At 39.5% G+C, this 14,427-nt stretch overlaps 1 protein-coding gene across 1 annotated transcript in view; it reads right to left on the minus strand.

Moving 5' to 3' along the window:
* Positions 1-13,715: 13,715 nt before the first annotated feature.
* The window catches only part of NSUN3 (NOP2/Sun RNA methyltransferase 3), a 72,704-nt gene continuing 71,992 nt past the window's right edge, over positions 13,716-14,427 (minus strand). Inside the window, exon 7 of the mRNA XM_054714062.1 lies at positions 13,716-13,911. Coding sequence (XP_054570037.1) covers positions 13,905-13,911 — 7 coding nt within the window. The 3' untranslated portion in view covers positions 13,716-13,904. The remainder of the gene's footprint in view (positions 13,912-14,427) is intronic.

Here is a 14,427-nt window from a genome sequence, read left to right on the forward strand (position 1 = left end):
TGGTTTACAATTTCATCTCTCTCTCTCTCTCTCTCTCTCTCTCTCTCTCTCTCTCTCTCTCTTTCTCTCTCTCATTTTCCTGAAATCTCAGTTGGGTATCTCCAATTGCCTGGAAAATAGTTTCAATTGCATGAGAGAAACCACCCTCAGACCCACCATATCCAAAATGAACTTTTTGTCCCCTCAAAGTAGTTCTATTTTAGCTTTTGCATCAACAATAATACAGGTTCACTATCCTATATCCAAAACCCTTGAGCTGTATATGATTTGAAGTTAGATATTTTCAAACATTATAAAATTAATATGTTACATATACCATGTATTTTTTAAAAATGTATAGGAATATCTCAGTTGGTACTCAAATGTGTTCCTTTAATTGAGCAACAAAACAAGATGAGGGCTATATATTTACAAAGATGCTAAGGAGTTGAGTCAGGAAAACAAGTTGAGTCAGACAAATCGAGGTCATGAAGTTGAAGCAAATATCTTCTCTTACCCTAAACATATTAATATTCAGGGATCAAAACATATTATTATCTACACAGTAAATAAAATTCAAAAAACTCCTCAGTTCAGGAAAAGTCATGCTACTAAAAGACTTCAAGTCAGGTGATCAAAAAATATAGTTTCAGAGCTTAATGGGTTTGGGGCTTGTGAATTAAAAAATATGGTCATAACAATTTTAAAATTATTTTACTAGAAACCAACAAGCACTCAAGCACTGTGCTAGACATTTTATATATATAACAATAATAATACAAACGTGTGCTTACTATGAGTTAAATACTCTCATTACCTTATTTTACACCCAGGAAAACTATGAAGTACTACCATCATTTCTTAATAGCCAGGCTGGAAATCCAGTCATTTTTAGTTCTCTTCTTTCTTCCTTCCCCATACCTAATTAGTCTTCAAATCCTATTAATTATTCCTTTCCTTCTATACCTCCTTTTGAAGTCCCATTGCTATGATATGACCTAAGTCAGATTCTATGACTCCATAGGCCATTTCTCAGATCCATAGTGTTATATAGACCAGAGCAATATTCTCTTTCCTCGCCCTAACCCCGTGGTTGGCAAACTGCAGCTCACGAGCCACATGAGGCTCTTTGGCCCCTTGAGTGTGGCTCTTCCACAAAATACCGTGGCCTGGGAGAGTCTATTTTAGAAGAAGTTTAAGTTTAAAAAATTTGGCTCTCAAAAGAAATTTCAATCGTTGTACTGTTGATATTTGGCTCTGTTGACTAATGAGTTTGCCGACCACTGACCTAACTGGTTTGGCTCAGTGGATAGAGCGTTGGCCTGCGGACTCAAGGGTCCCAGGTTTGATTCTGGTCAAGGGCATGTACCTTGGTTGTGGGCACATCTCCAGTAGGGTGCGTGCAGGAGGCAGCTGATTAATGTTTCTCTCTCATCAATGTTTCTAACTCTCTCTCTCCTTCTCCCTTCCTCTCTGTAAAAAAATCAATAAAATATATATTTTTTAAAAATGTTCTCTTTTCTCCAATTCAACCTTCCCCCAATTATTACTCTCCTTAAAATAGTATGTTTAGTATGTATTCATTCTTTTTATCTAAGAACACTTATTCAATATTACTGTGTGGCATTCATCTTCTGAAATAAAGGCCAAAGGATTGCCATTGCCTATTGAATTAAGTCCAAAATCCTTGGATTCATATTTGAGGATTCAAATAATATCTACATTTTCTACTTTATCTCTTCCCATTCATGTAGTTGAACTGTGGACTGCAGCCAGACTGCCACCAATATATTTCACTGTGTACACATCTGCTCATGTTATCCCAACCTCCTGGAACATCCCCTTCTATTCCCTCCATCTGGCGACACCCTGCCCATCTCTGTAGTTTTAGCTGTGGTCCTCACTTCCCATAGCCATCTTTGACATCGCTAGTCTATAACTCCATTATTTAACACTCTCTATTCATTTGGCTTATAATTATATACTGCCTTCTACAGACACTTAACTCTTCACGTTTGTAACTTACCTTTACAACTGGATTGAAAACTTATTGATAATAAAGGTAATTTAATATTTTGTCCTTTCTACAATGTTGACTATAATTCAACTGAAAGTTATAACAAATTTTCTGTCTAAACAACTTGGTACAGTACAGATTTTAAAAGGAAAGAGAGAACCAATATCTTCCTAACTCTTTACCATTTCAATCATATTTCTCTCGTTGGTTATCTCAAGGTGTCCTAGATAATAATAATAGTACTAGGAACAATATACTAAGGTGGTTTCTTTATTAAATTTTGGGTCTAGAAACAGAGTATTAAATGTAAATAGCATATAAAATATTGAAAAGTCTCTTAGGAAACTGCTATATTGGGGATCTACAAGCTACCAATAAATCTAATATATCCAGCTTTTCCTCCAATCTTAGAAAAAAAAGTGCTGGATCTTCAATTTAGCACCCTAGATTAAGTAGATAAGGGCCATGTTATCTAATTAATATGTGTATATAAATAGTAGAGGCAGACTGAGAGTGACAAAATGTTCACAGTAACAAAGGCCTACAGTGAGAGTACATCAGCCACAAGCCTCTCATCTTATACTCACTAGAGTATAAATTCTCACTGAGTGTGGGATGGTGGAATCAAATGTGACTCTCTCTTTTTAGTCACTTGTTTCCCAAAAGTTAAATGCTTGTTTAGAGAGGATCTGAAATTACTTCTTGTGTTAGGCAGAATTCTAAGATTACCACCGCCTATGACCCACACCCTTATATAATTTTCTCTTCTTGAGTGTGAGACAAAACTGAGACTATGATGGAATATTCTTCCCACTATTGGTTTACTTATAGGTGACTCTGAGTTCATCAGAAGGGAGATTATGCTAGGTGGGTCTGACCTGATCAAGTGAGTACTTGCAGGGACTGGGAGACTTTCCTGAAGGAAGAGATTAAGAGATTCATAGAGTGATACAGGTGGAATCTAAGTAACAAAATAAACTGATGAACAGAGTGGATCCAGAGACATGGAAGCATGGAACAGAGTGCAGAATCTCAGAGGGAAGGTGGGGGAGGATGGGTGGGTGGGTGGGAGGTAATCAACCAAAGACCTTGTATGCATATATGCATAGCCCATGGACACAGACAATAGGGTGCTGAAGGCCTAGGGTGGGGTGCAGGGGCAGGCTGAAGGGAGTCAATGGGGGAAAAACTGTGACATATAATACTTCCAACAATAAAGAATTATTTTAAAACAATTCGTAGAGTGAGAGGGCTTATGGAGGGGGCCATGTGACAAGAATCTATCAGTGAGTTCTAGCTGCTGAGAGTGGTTTGAGGCGACAGCTAGCATAAAAATTACACCAATAATCTAAGGGAGCTTAGAGGTACATCTCTCCCTAGGCAAATCTCTAAACATGGCTTATACCTTCATTTTAGCCATTTGAAACCATATACAGACGGCCCAATGAAAATATGCTTAACTCTTGACTCATGAAAACTGTGGTAATAAATTTTTGTTTTTTTAAGCTGCTAAGTTTGCAATAATTTATGACACAGTAAAAGAAAACTTAATACATCTGTTTTTTTATATATAAGACATTGTGCTCAGCACTTTAAATTCATGATCTTTTAACTGTCCTTAGTGTAAAGGATCTCACATTTAAAGGAGTTATATAACTTGCCCAAGTTTGCATAACTGTGAAGTGATAGAGAAAGGTTTTTGTATCCAGATTTACTAACAAAGCCCATGTTCTTAAACATGGCTGATACGAAAGTTGAGCATTCTCCTTTGGTCTCATGGTGTCAGCTAATGTTCTAAATATCAAATTCTCTGTGCATTCATCAAACTCTGTGGGGATTTTCACTCCTTTTTTACTGAGATTGTTTTTGCTTTATTGACATTGAAAGGAACCTGTTTAATTAATAAATTTTATTAAAGATTTATGAAACACCTACTATAGGAAAACACTGAATGAAGTGCCAGGGGAATCCAAAAATTAATAAGACAGTCCCTGACCCTCAAGCTTCTTGCATAATGATGGGAAAATAAACTCAGACATAAATATAATGAAGGAGTAAGTAAGAGGTAAGGTGGAATCACCCAGCCTCAAGAGTCCAAGACAAAACATTCATCTGTTTTCATTTGACAAAGGGACATTTATAAAATGAGATGCAGGGACACATTTATATGCTCACTCAGGTGTTTATGGGACTTGTCTGATTCTGTAACCCTGGGAAATAGGAAACCTTAACTAATTGTATATTCGCTTCTAAAGACCTTAGATGGCACTGGTAATTGCTTCATTCATTATCCCCTTATTATAGGCTAAGCAATGTTCTAAGAATTTAAAATTATTATCTTATTTAGCTATAACAAAACTTACATTATATAGATATTATTATTATCCTAATTTTACTGATGAGAAAATTAAGATACAAAGAGGTTAAGTAACTTGCCTAACATGACAAACTCAGCTGTTTAACTCTGGTACATATTCCCTTAGCCAGTACATCTTCCACAATATGATCATTTTATCAAAAAAGGAGGATAAAGGGAGAATAAAAGCCATATGGAGAATGGGTATGTGAAGGGAGATAAAAATACCTGCTGCAACTGATGATAGTATTTAGCTATGGTTCTCACCACCCAAGCAAAATGAGGGGAAAAAACATTAATTTACATAGGCTTCCTAAGCTCAAAACATTCATTGAAATCTAACAGAAGTTCATAATAAGGGTCCTTACATGGGGAGGACTTTGAATGACATAATGCACCATGTCATTAGGTGTGTTTTGTGTTGTTTTTTTAATGTTTTGAAAGTGACTCTTACTTAAACCAAGAACAAAAGAGTACATAGAAGTTCTGTAAGGACACATGGAAATCAATTAACATAGTACAGTTATGTGCCCTTTTACTTAACTTCACACAGAAGGGAATGGCTGGTTAGCAGTGGTCTCAAACTGCAAACCACAAACCATTAGTGGGTCATGAATTCAACTGAATGAGTCACACCATTTTTTTAAAAAAAAATTCCATATGGGCAGGTATATCTTAAGTTTAAGAATATTGTGGAATAGAAATGTCTATGGGTTTGCATGTGTGTGTCATTTTGCAAATGTGATTCACATTGTTTTACAGAAGTTTGAAATCCACTGCCCTAGCTGAGACTATTCATTTTGGCTATCAATTATCTCAGCTGGGATCTTGTCAAAGCTCCTTAAAAAATAACATCAGAGTCAAGTCATTAGAGAGTGCTTGGAGTGTAGCATCTGAGCTGTTGATTAAAAGGAGATCCTCATGCTTTAGATTTCAGGCAGAGAAGTGGAAAAGAAGTCATCCAGATGGGGGAGCATCTTATTTCTGCAGAAAGGGGACTGTAGGAAAGTGTGCGGGAAGGACACCAGCCCTTCTCACGAAGCATGAGAGCTATTGATCTATTCAAATGAATGAGTGTCCACCCTCACCCTGCCCCATGCTCATTTGGGGAGACCACCTGATCTGTGTGCCCATGATAGTCCTAGTTACACTGGTTGTCCATTAGTTTTTTAAATATATTTTATTGATTTTTTACAGAGAGGAAGGGACAGGGATAGAGAGTTAGAAACATCGATGAGAGAGAAACATTGATCAGCTGCCTCCTGCACACCCCCTACTGGGGATGTGCCTGCAACCAAGGTACATGCCCTTGACTGGAATTGAACCTGGGACCCTTCAGTCCGCAGGCCAACGCTCTAGCCACTGAGCCAAACCGGTTAGGGCTGGTTGTCCATCATTAATAGCTTGCCCTTACACTCTCAAACATATCCTGGTTGTACAATAAATTACATGACCACCTTTTCCATTAGCAAGGAAAAATGTCCCTGGCTTGGAAAGAAACTTTTGTAAGGAAAGGCTGTGTACAAAATATGTTTTTCCTTTTATTCAAATTATGACTTCCCTGTGCTTTCTTTCTCCTGGCAAACCCTCTGAGACATACTTGTCAGAGTAGACTCCACATTTTCCTATTCGGGAGTGTTTATAAAGACCAGATAAATGTTTCTCAGACTGAAGCTCATGGACTTGATGGTTCTCAGATAATTCTCATGTAACTGAGCTCCCTATAAGAATTTGGGTAATTTTATATTCCATTTAAAGCTATTCTAAATTTAAAAAATAAGATGTAGTCATACTCTGCATCATCTAGATGATTACAATAATATTACAGTCCTAAAGATGTTTCTGTTATCATCTAGTTAAATCAAGCAGTACTATTTTAATGTCTGTTACATAATAATTTAAAATCCCCAAAAGTGTTCTTAATATATAAATTCTGTACTCATGAAAAGTTGGAGACAAATAGGATGCCTCAAAAATGAAGGTGTTTTTTTCCCCTACAGTCCAAAGAGAGAAAATTGGTGAAAGAAGTGAGAGATTATATGATGCATGGTAGCTGAGATAGGCTGAACTCCAAAGCCCTGTATAATAAGTACCATGCTTGGATTTCAAGTGGTACTAGAGTTTCAACAGGACAGTATCATCTGAGTTGTTAAATTAATTCTGTTAATTTCAACTTTTAAAAACCTTATAAGGTTTTGTGGGCTTTAGAGTTGTATAAAACTATACACATAGAAACTTAACATACCATTCTGTTTTAAATAGTTGATAAAACACTGAGGCCTCAGAGACTGTTTGCTTTTAATAAGGGGTACCTATATTACTAAAGTGTGAGGTAATAAGAGTGAAAAACATCATGCTTGGAAACAAAGACTGGTTTTCTGCAAAAAAATAAACAGAAGCAACCAGGCTTGCTGGCATGTTGGCTTAATAGGAATGCCAGTTTAGCAAAATGAATGTTAATTGCCAAGAATATGAACTAAAGCGGGCAGCTGTCCTCTCCAACTAGGCCCTTCTGTCTGCTTCTCCCTAATCAGCCCCATTGCCTACTCAGACTTGCTCTTCTATTTATCAACTCCTCTTAGATCTGCTTTGGTCTCCACTACTGACTATTTTCCTTCTTGACTTTTGTAAACAGAGTTAGCCCTTTACCTCAAACTCAGTTACAGTTAGAGAAGTTTTAGGAAAAAAAGAGATTGGAGTACATAAAATAACAAGTATGTAAATACTTAAAACAATGCCTGAAATAGAGTAATGTCTCAAAATATACTCAATTTTCTTAAAAATAACCTTTTACTTAAAAAATAAGGCAACCAAGGTTTAGAAAGTCCAAGACCCATTTAATGTCATAGATCAAGTTGAAGGTACAAGTATTTCTGAATCATATTAATTTTCACATTTCAAAAAGAGAAAAAAAAACACTCTGGAGTAACTGATAAGTTTATATAGAATAAGATTTTTTTATAGTTTCTGCAAGTGCTGCTTTAATAATCTATTTTTGACTGTCCTTGATGTGCTGAAGTACAATTTCTTTTTCTATTTTAAGACATTCTTGTCTGCTGTTCTGCCCTTGGATATTCCTTGTGGGTTTGAAGTATCCTCCAGAAGACAATTACGAATTTATCCATTGGCATTCCAACCTTATTATTGAGCCTATTTCATTTTGAAATTTTCCCACACTGTATGCATGACTAAGCATGCCCATAATATAGTGGATTCTCTATTCATTTACAACTCTGAGTCTAATGCACAAGCTTTTGAAAATAGTTTCACTATTATTTCAAATTTCTATGGAAAAACTAAACAGTACAGCCTAAAATATACCTTTTTCACATAGGGGTATTGTAACAACAAGACTATACTTTTAAATATCTAGAACAATTAGATAAAAAATAACATCAGGTTCTCTAGCAGAACTCTAGCTAATTATAGAGTAAAAAATGTGGCCCGTTACTTAAATAGTATCCCAAACAATAAGTTTGGGATGCTTTCTTTGTTTGTTTTTTTAATTTCTCTTTTTTTGTTATTGAATTTATTGGAGTGACATTAGTTAATGAAATTCATTTTCAGGTAAACAGTTCTATAATACATCATTTGTATATTGTATTATGTGTTCACCACTGTAAGTCAAATCTCCTTCCATCATCATTTTCCCCCCCGCCTTTTCCCATTTTTACCTCTCCCCATATGGTAATCACCATACTGTTGTCTGTGTCCATGAGTCTTTCTTTTTTTCCTTTGCTTAATCCATTAACCCTTCTCACCTAGCCCCAAACCCCACTCCTATTACAGCTCTCAGTCTATTCTCTGTATCTATGAGTCTTTCTCCACTTTGTTTGTTAGTATATTTTGTTCATTAGATTCCACATATAAGTGAAGTCATATGGTACTTGTCTTTCTCTAACTGGCTAATTTCACTTAGTATAATACTCTCCAGGTCCCTCGATGCTGTCACAAATAGTAAGATTTCCATCTTTTTTCGGCCAAGTAGTACTCCATTGTGTAAATGGATCACAGCTTTTTTATCTTCTCATCTACTGATAGGCACTTGAGTTGCTTCCAAATCTTGGCTATTGTAAATAACACTACTATGAACGTAGGGGTAAATATATTCTTTCTAATTAGTGTTTTGCAAACACTCGGACATAAGGAAGTTCCATTTTTAATTTTTTAAATGTTTTGTTGATTTTTTAAAGAGAGAGGAAGGGAGAGGGGTAGAGAGATAGAAATATCAATGATGGAGAAACATCAATTGGCTGCATTCCCCCACAGGGGACTGAGCCCGCAACTCGGGCATGTGCCCTGACTGGGAATTGAACCAGTGACCACTTGGTTCCTGGGTTGATGCTCAACCACTGAGCCACACCAGCTGGGCCATCTTTAAATTTTTTGAGGTAACTCCATACTGCTTTCCATGGTGGCTGCACCAAAATGTGTTCCCACCAACAGTGCACAAGGGTTCCCTTTTCTCCACATCCTTGACAACACTTGTTGCTTGTTAATTTCTTGATGACAGCCATTCTGACAAGTGTGAGGTAATATCTCACTTGCAATGGCTACCATACTGGACAGGGCAGATAAAAAATTTCCAACATGTAGAAAAGGTCAATTGAGAGTGTGGCTCCAGACAATGCCAAGTTCTAAGGAATACCCAGGAGTGTGAGTTGCTGAAGACACTGGAGACAAGAGCCACTGAGGGAGAATCAGGAAGGTAGGCTATTGGACAAGTTTTTCATAGAGGTGTTCAATTCAGCCTGTGGCAGGAGTTGCAATGGAGAAGATATGAGCTAGACACTAACATCCTCAGTGAATACAGAGGGTGTGACCAGGCATATGAACACATAAACCTTGTTGGGGGTTGTAATGTCCTTCCAGTATCCTAAACCCTTCAGGCTATCATAGTGTCCTTCACTTCTGAAACATGTTTGACTGACTCATTCCAGACCCTACTCCCGAGTGATATTCCAGTTCCCACTTAAACCTCTTCAGAACCACTCCCTTGGTTTATAAAAACCACCTCTTCTGAAACTAACAACTTGCTTCAACTCAATACTGAGGGATGGAAAAGGAGCCTGAGTTAACTCTATGTGGTCAAGTTAACTAGATAGCTAAAAATATTGCATCTATGGGCACAGCTCTAGCTTCATAAGGAAAATGTAACAGAGATTATCTGTACTAGAATATATGAATAAAGAAATCTTTTTATTAAGGAGCATAGGTAGTTTGTGTATATCTGTTGAATTTACTAAACACACTTGTTATAATTTAAGACTTACACATTTTTTTATGATTAAGTCAAGACAGATGTCTATCAATGTGGAAATGTGGTATAGCTAGTTATGTTGGCTAATCATGTCTAAAAATATCACACATCACCCAAAACAATTTCCAGTAGCATCATGCTACTTGCCACTACCATGTCCCCACTTTCCTTTTCTTACGAGTTGGCAGCTCTGAGCTACAAACGGACAGTAATCCTTCCCACTAACAAATAATGAGTACAAATTCTTCAGTCCTCTCAATTCTTCCACCCCTCAAGTCAGTGTATTACTGAGAAATAAGAAGGGCAGAAAGGTTTACCATTTTGGAAAGTTATTAACATCTTGTTTAGGTGAGTAAATGAGGAATCTATAATAATAAAAGGGTAGTATGCTAACTAGACCGGGAGACCTTCCAGACGGCCTTCAGGACAAAGCCATGGTGGCGGGGCCAAAGCAGAGGCAGTTAGGGGCGATCAGACCAGGAAGGGAGGGCAGTTGGGGGCAAGCAGGCCAGCAGGGGGGGGTGGTTGGGGGCGGTCAGGCTGGCAAGGGGGGCAGTTGGGGGTGAGAAGGCTGGCAGGGGGGGCAGTTGGGGATGAGCAGGTCAGCAGGCAGAGTGGTTAGGGACGATCAGGCAGGCAGGCAGGTGAGCTGTTAGGAGCCAGTGGTCCCAGAATGCGAGAGGGATGTCCCAGATTGGAGAGGGTGCAGGCCGGGCTGAGGGACACCACCCCCATGCACGAATTTCATGCACTGGGCCACTAGTCTCTCTATAACTTAATTATAAACTGGAATAAGCCCAGTCTCTCTTTTCTCCTGTCACCAATGCTAATCTCTCTTACATTTATTCATTCTTGTTAATATGTGTAATTTTACTCCTACTTATTTTTAAGAACTAGGGAATAGCTGGGAGCTATAGTCCTGTTTTTGATTTTTCAATAGGCTATACATTTTGACTTTGTTGAATCTGTTAGGTTGAATAGTTATTTGTGTATAATAGGCTCTTCCACAGCAATATACAGCAGAAAATTCCTTTTGACAAGCCATAGCAAGCTTAATTTAGTCATGACGTATTCTATCAAATAGCTTCCAGTGAGGAAAATAGTCCTTTTTCTAAGGTAGCATATGTTTTTGCACAATCTCATCATGACTTGTATGGTCTCACATGATTGAGGAAATTACTTAATTTATGAAAAGTTACAGAAAGGTATGGAGTTAATATTTGATTGAGCCAATTAAATTTTAAGGAGGTATACACTCTAGTCTCAGAGGGAAGGTGGGGGGAGGAGGGCAGGTGGTGAGGTGTGAGTGGGTGGGTGGGAAGAAATCAGTGAACTTATATGCATAATGCATGGACACAAACAATGGGATGGTGACGATCTGGTGCAGGGGGTGGAGGTGGGCTACAATGGGTACATGGGGGAAACAGAGGGCATATATAATACTTTCAACAATAAAGATTTTAAAAAATAAATAAAGAAATAAGTATACACTCTACCAGGCTTTCTTCCTCCCTAGATTTAATGAAACCTATTTTCTTTTTTTTTTTTTTTTTTTTAAATTTCTTTATTGATTAAGGTGTCACATATTTGTCCTCATCCCCCCATTCCCATCCCACCCCTCTCCCCACGCATGCCCCAATCCCCTGTTGAACTTAACCGTTGGATAGGCTTATATGCATGCATACAGGTCCTTTGGTTGAACTCTCCCCCTCCCCCAACCCTCCCCCTACCCTTCCCTATCCTCCCTCTGAGGCCCGATAGTCCGATCGATGCCTCCTTGCTTCTGGTTCTGTTCTTGTTCCTCAGTCTATGTTGTTCATCATTTCCTCTAGATGAACGAGATCATATGTCACTAGATATATACTAATAAGAACTGAATGTGAGACGAGCAATAATATTTATGCTGACAGGCAAATGAATCAATCTGTAGCGAGCTTCCCCCTGGACCAACAGTTCTTTTGAGACCCAATTTCGATGTCCAGTAGTTCCTTATGTGTACATGTCAGCACTGACCCCTCAGCTCTGGATGGTGGACAAATGGTGGTAACGGAGGTCCGACTCCCTCTGGTTTGGTCTCGGCCGAACCCAGGGGCACGGCGTCACCCAGACTAAGGGGCACGTGGCCTCACCCATACCCAAGGGGCGCGTGGTCTCACCCGGGCCTGGGACCCAGCCTCACCCGGATGGATCCAGGGGCGCATGGCCTCACCCGGACCCAGGATCTGGCTTCACCCGTACCCAGGGACGCTTGGCCTCTCCCAGACCCAGGGCCACTTGGGCTCACCCGGGCCTAGGTGCACGAGGCCTCATCCGGATCCAGGGACACATGGTCTCACCCAGACCCAGGAACGTGTGGCCACTCCCAGACCCAGGGCCACTTGGGCTCACCCGGGCCTAGGTGCACGAGGCCTCACCCAGATCCAGGGACACATAGTCTCACCCGGACCCAGGGACGCTTCGCCTCTCCCAGACCCAGGGGCACGTGGCCTCACCCGGGCCTAGGTGCACGAGGCCACATCCGGATCCAGGGCGACATGGTCTCACCCGGACCCAGGGACGCTTGGCCTCTCCCAGACCCAGGGCCACTTGGGCTCACCCGGGCCTAGGTGCACGAGGCCTCATCCGGATCCAGGGACGCATGGTCTCACCCGGAGAAACCTATTTTCTTAAAAACCTTACTACTGAATTACAGGTCAATTTTTACTTTTTTTTTTTTTTTTTTTTTACTCTATTGTTTAAGCATTTCCTAATGAGAATCCCAAATCAATTCTTTTTTTAATTTATTTTAAATGTCATACAATAATATGAATAGAAACTATTCTATCAAAATAGTATTTCTTTTTTTAAATTTATTGAAGTAATGGCCTATATACTAAGGAGGTAATATGCAAATTAACCCTCCTGTCCTCACAAGATGGCTGCCTACGACCAGGTTAGCAGGGGGGTTAGTGAGGGACAACCAAATGACTGAACAAGCAGGCTGTGTGGTGTGACCAGGCTGGGGGGGTGGGGGTAGGGGGGCTGTGAGGGGCAACCAGGCCAGCAGAGGGGGGCAGTTGGGGGTGACCGGTCAGGCAGGCAGGTGAGCGATTAGGAGCCAGTGGTCCAGGATTGTGAGAGGGATCCCGGATTTCCTGCACCAGGCCTCTAGTTGGTTAATAACATTATATAAATTTCAGGTATATAAAATGTAAATTGATACAGCCACTATGGAAAACAGTATGGAAGTTCCTTTAAAAATTAAAAATATAGCTACCATATGATCTAGCAATTCCTCTACTGGGTATTTACTTGAAAAATATGAAAACATTCATTTGTAAAAATAGTATTTCTGATTCACACCCAATAATTTTGTAGCCTGAAGCCACTTCAAATTATGACATTACTTTTAATGTTTTCAGGACAGATGTTGTTAGGGCTTTTGGAACGGAAAGTAGATTATCAGCAGATATTAGTTAACTTATGAACTTTCATCTGAATACCCTTCAGATACCCATGGGACCTGGGTGATATCATAGCTCAATGTCAGCCTGAAGAGTTGCATCAGTCATGGGCACCATCCTTTCTTCCCTCCATAATGCAGTAATAAGGTAAGGGAGACTATAAACCATTGATTTGAACCATATAAATGGGTTGAAAATAAATTGTGCTGTTATATTTGTCCCCAAAGTCAAATTTACCTAGCACATAATACAAGTAGCCCATTCAATTGCATCAAAGGACTTCCAGGTATCTAATAAAAGTGTTGCTATTGGTTCCAATATTTTCTTTGTTTTCCAGATGAGTTACATTAGCCTATGCAGATTATCTGATGCTTATCTCCCAAGATACAGCCTAGTTGGGTAAGGGCCTATTAGATTTGCGATAATTTAATTTAGTTGCATAGCCAGTGGTCTGGTCTCTATTATTTTATGTCTACTCACCCTGTATAAAAGGATATTTTTCACAATACTGCTAAGGGGATAACATGCAATCTTGAGCATAAGGCTAGATGGATATATATAATTGGATAAAAGGACTGCAGACTGCCTTGATTCCAAACCACAGATAGTATCTGATGCTTTAAAAATTCAGTACACACCATTTAAATGCATTACATTTATTCATAGTCTATTTCTGAAACTAGTGGCTGTTCAGTGTGCTGATGGCAGAGAGAAGTTAATGTGTTGGTAAGCAACCTAAATTTTTATAAAGCTATTTTGAAAGTAACTCAATGCCACAGAAAGTAATATCAATTACTCCTTGCTTTTCAATTGACATTGCAAGGCTGCTCCAAATTTCTATTCTTCAGTTCAGCATCTGCAAAGAAAAGGAAGGCACAGAGTATGTCCTTGGGATATTTCTGGGTATGACAATCACAAGAAGTACTTCTTTAGAACACACCCTGAAATATTTGGGGTTAAAAAAAAACACAAATATTGACTAACCCTTAGATGACCTGTGGATAGGGAATTGCTTTAGAAAACTGAGCAATGGAGAATAAGGGTAAAGCCAGTGGGTAACCCTGAGGGTTCTTATAACCTACTAGAGGCCCGGTGCACGAAATTCGTGCACAGAGGGGGGTTCTCCCTCAGCCCAGCCTGTACCCTTTCCAATATGAGACCCCTTGAGGGATGTGCGACTGCCCGTTTAGGCCCGATCCCAGTGGGATCGGGCCTAAACGGGCAGTCGGACATCCCTCTCACAATCCAGGACTGCTGGCTCCCAACTGCTTGCCTGCCTGCCTTCCTGATTGGCCCTAACCACTTCTGCCTGCCAGCCTGATCACCCCCTAACTACTCTGCTGCCAGCCTGATTGATGCCTAACAGCTCCCC

This window comes from Eptesicus fuscus, chromosome 3, assembly GCF_027574615.1.
Source record: "Eptesicus fuscus isolate TK198812 chromosome 3, DD_ASM_mEF_20220401, whole genome shotgun sequence".
NCBI classification, from domain to species: Eukaryota; Metazoa; Chordata; class Mammalia; order Chiroptera; family Vespertilionidae; genus Eptesicus; species Eptesicus fuscus.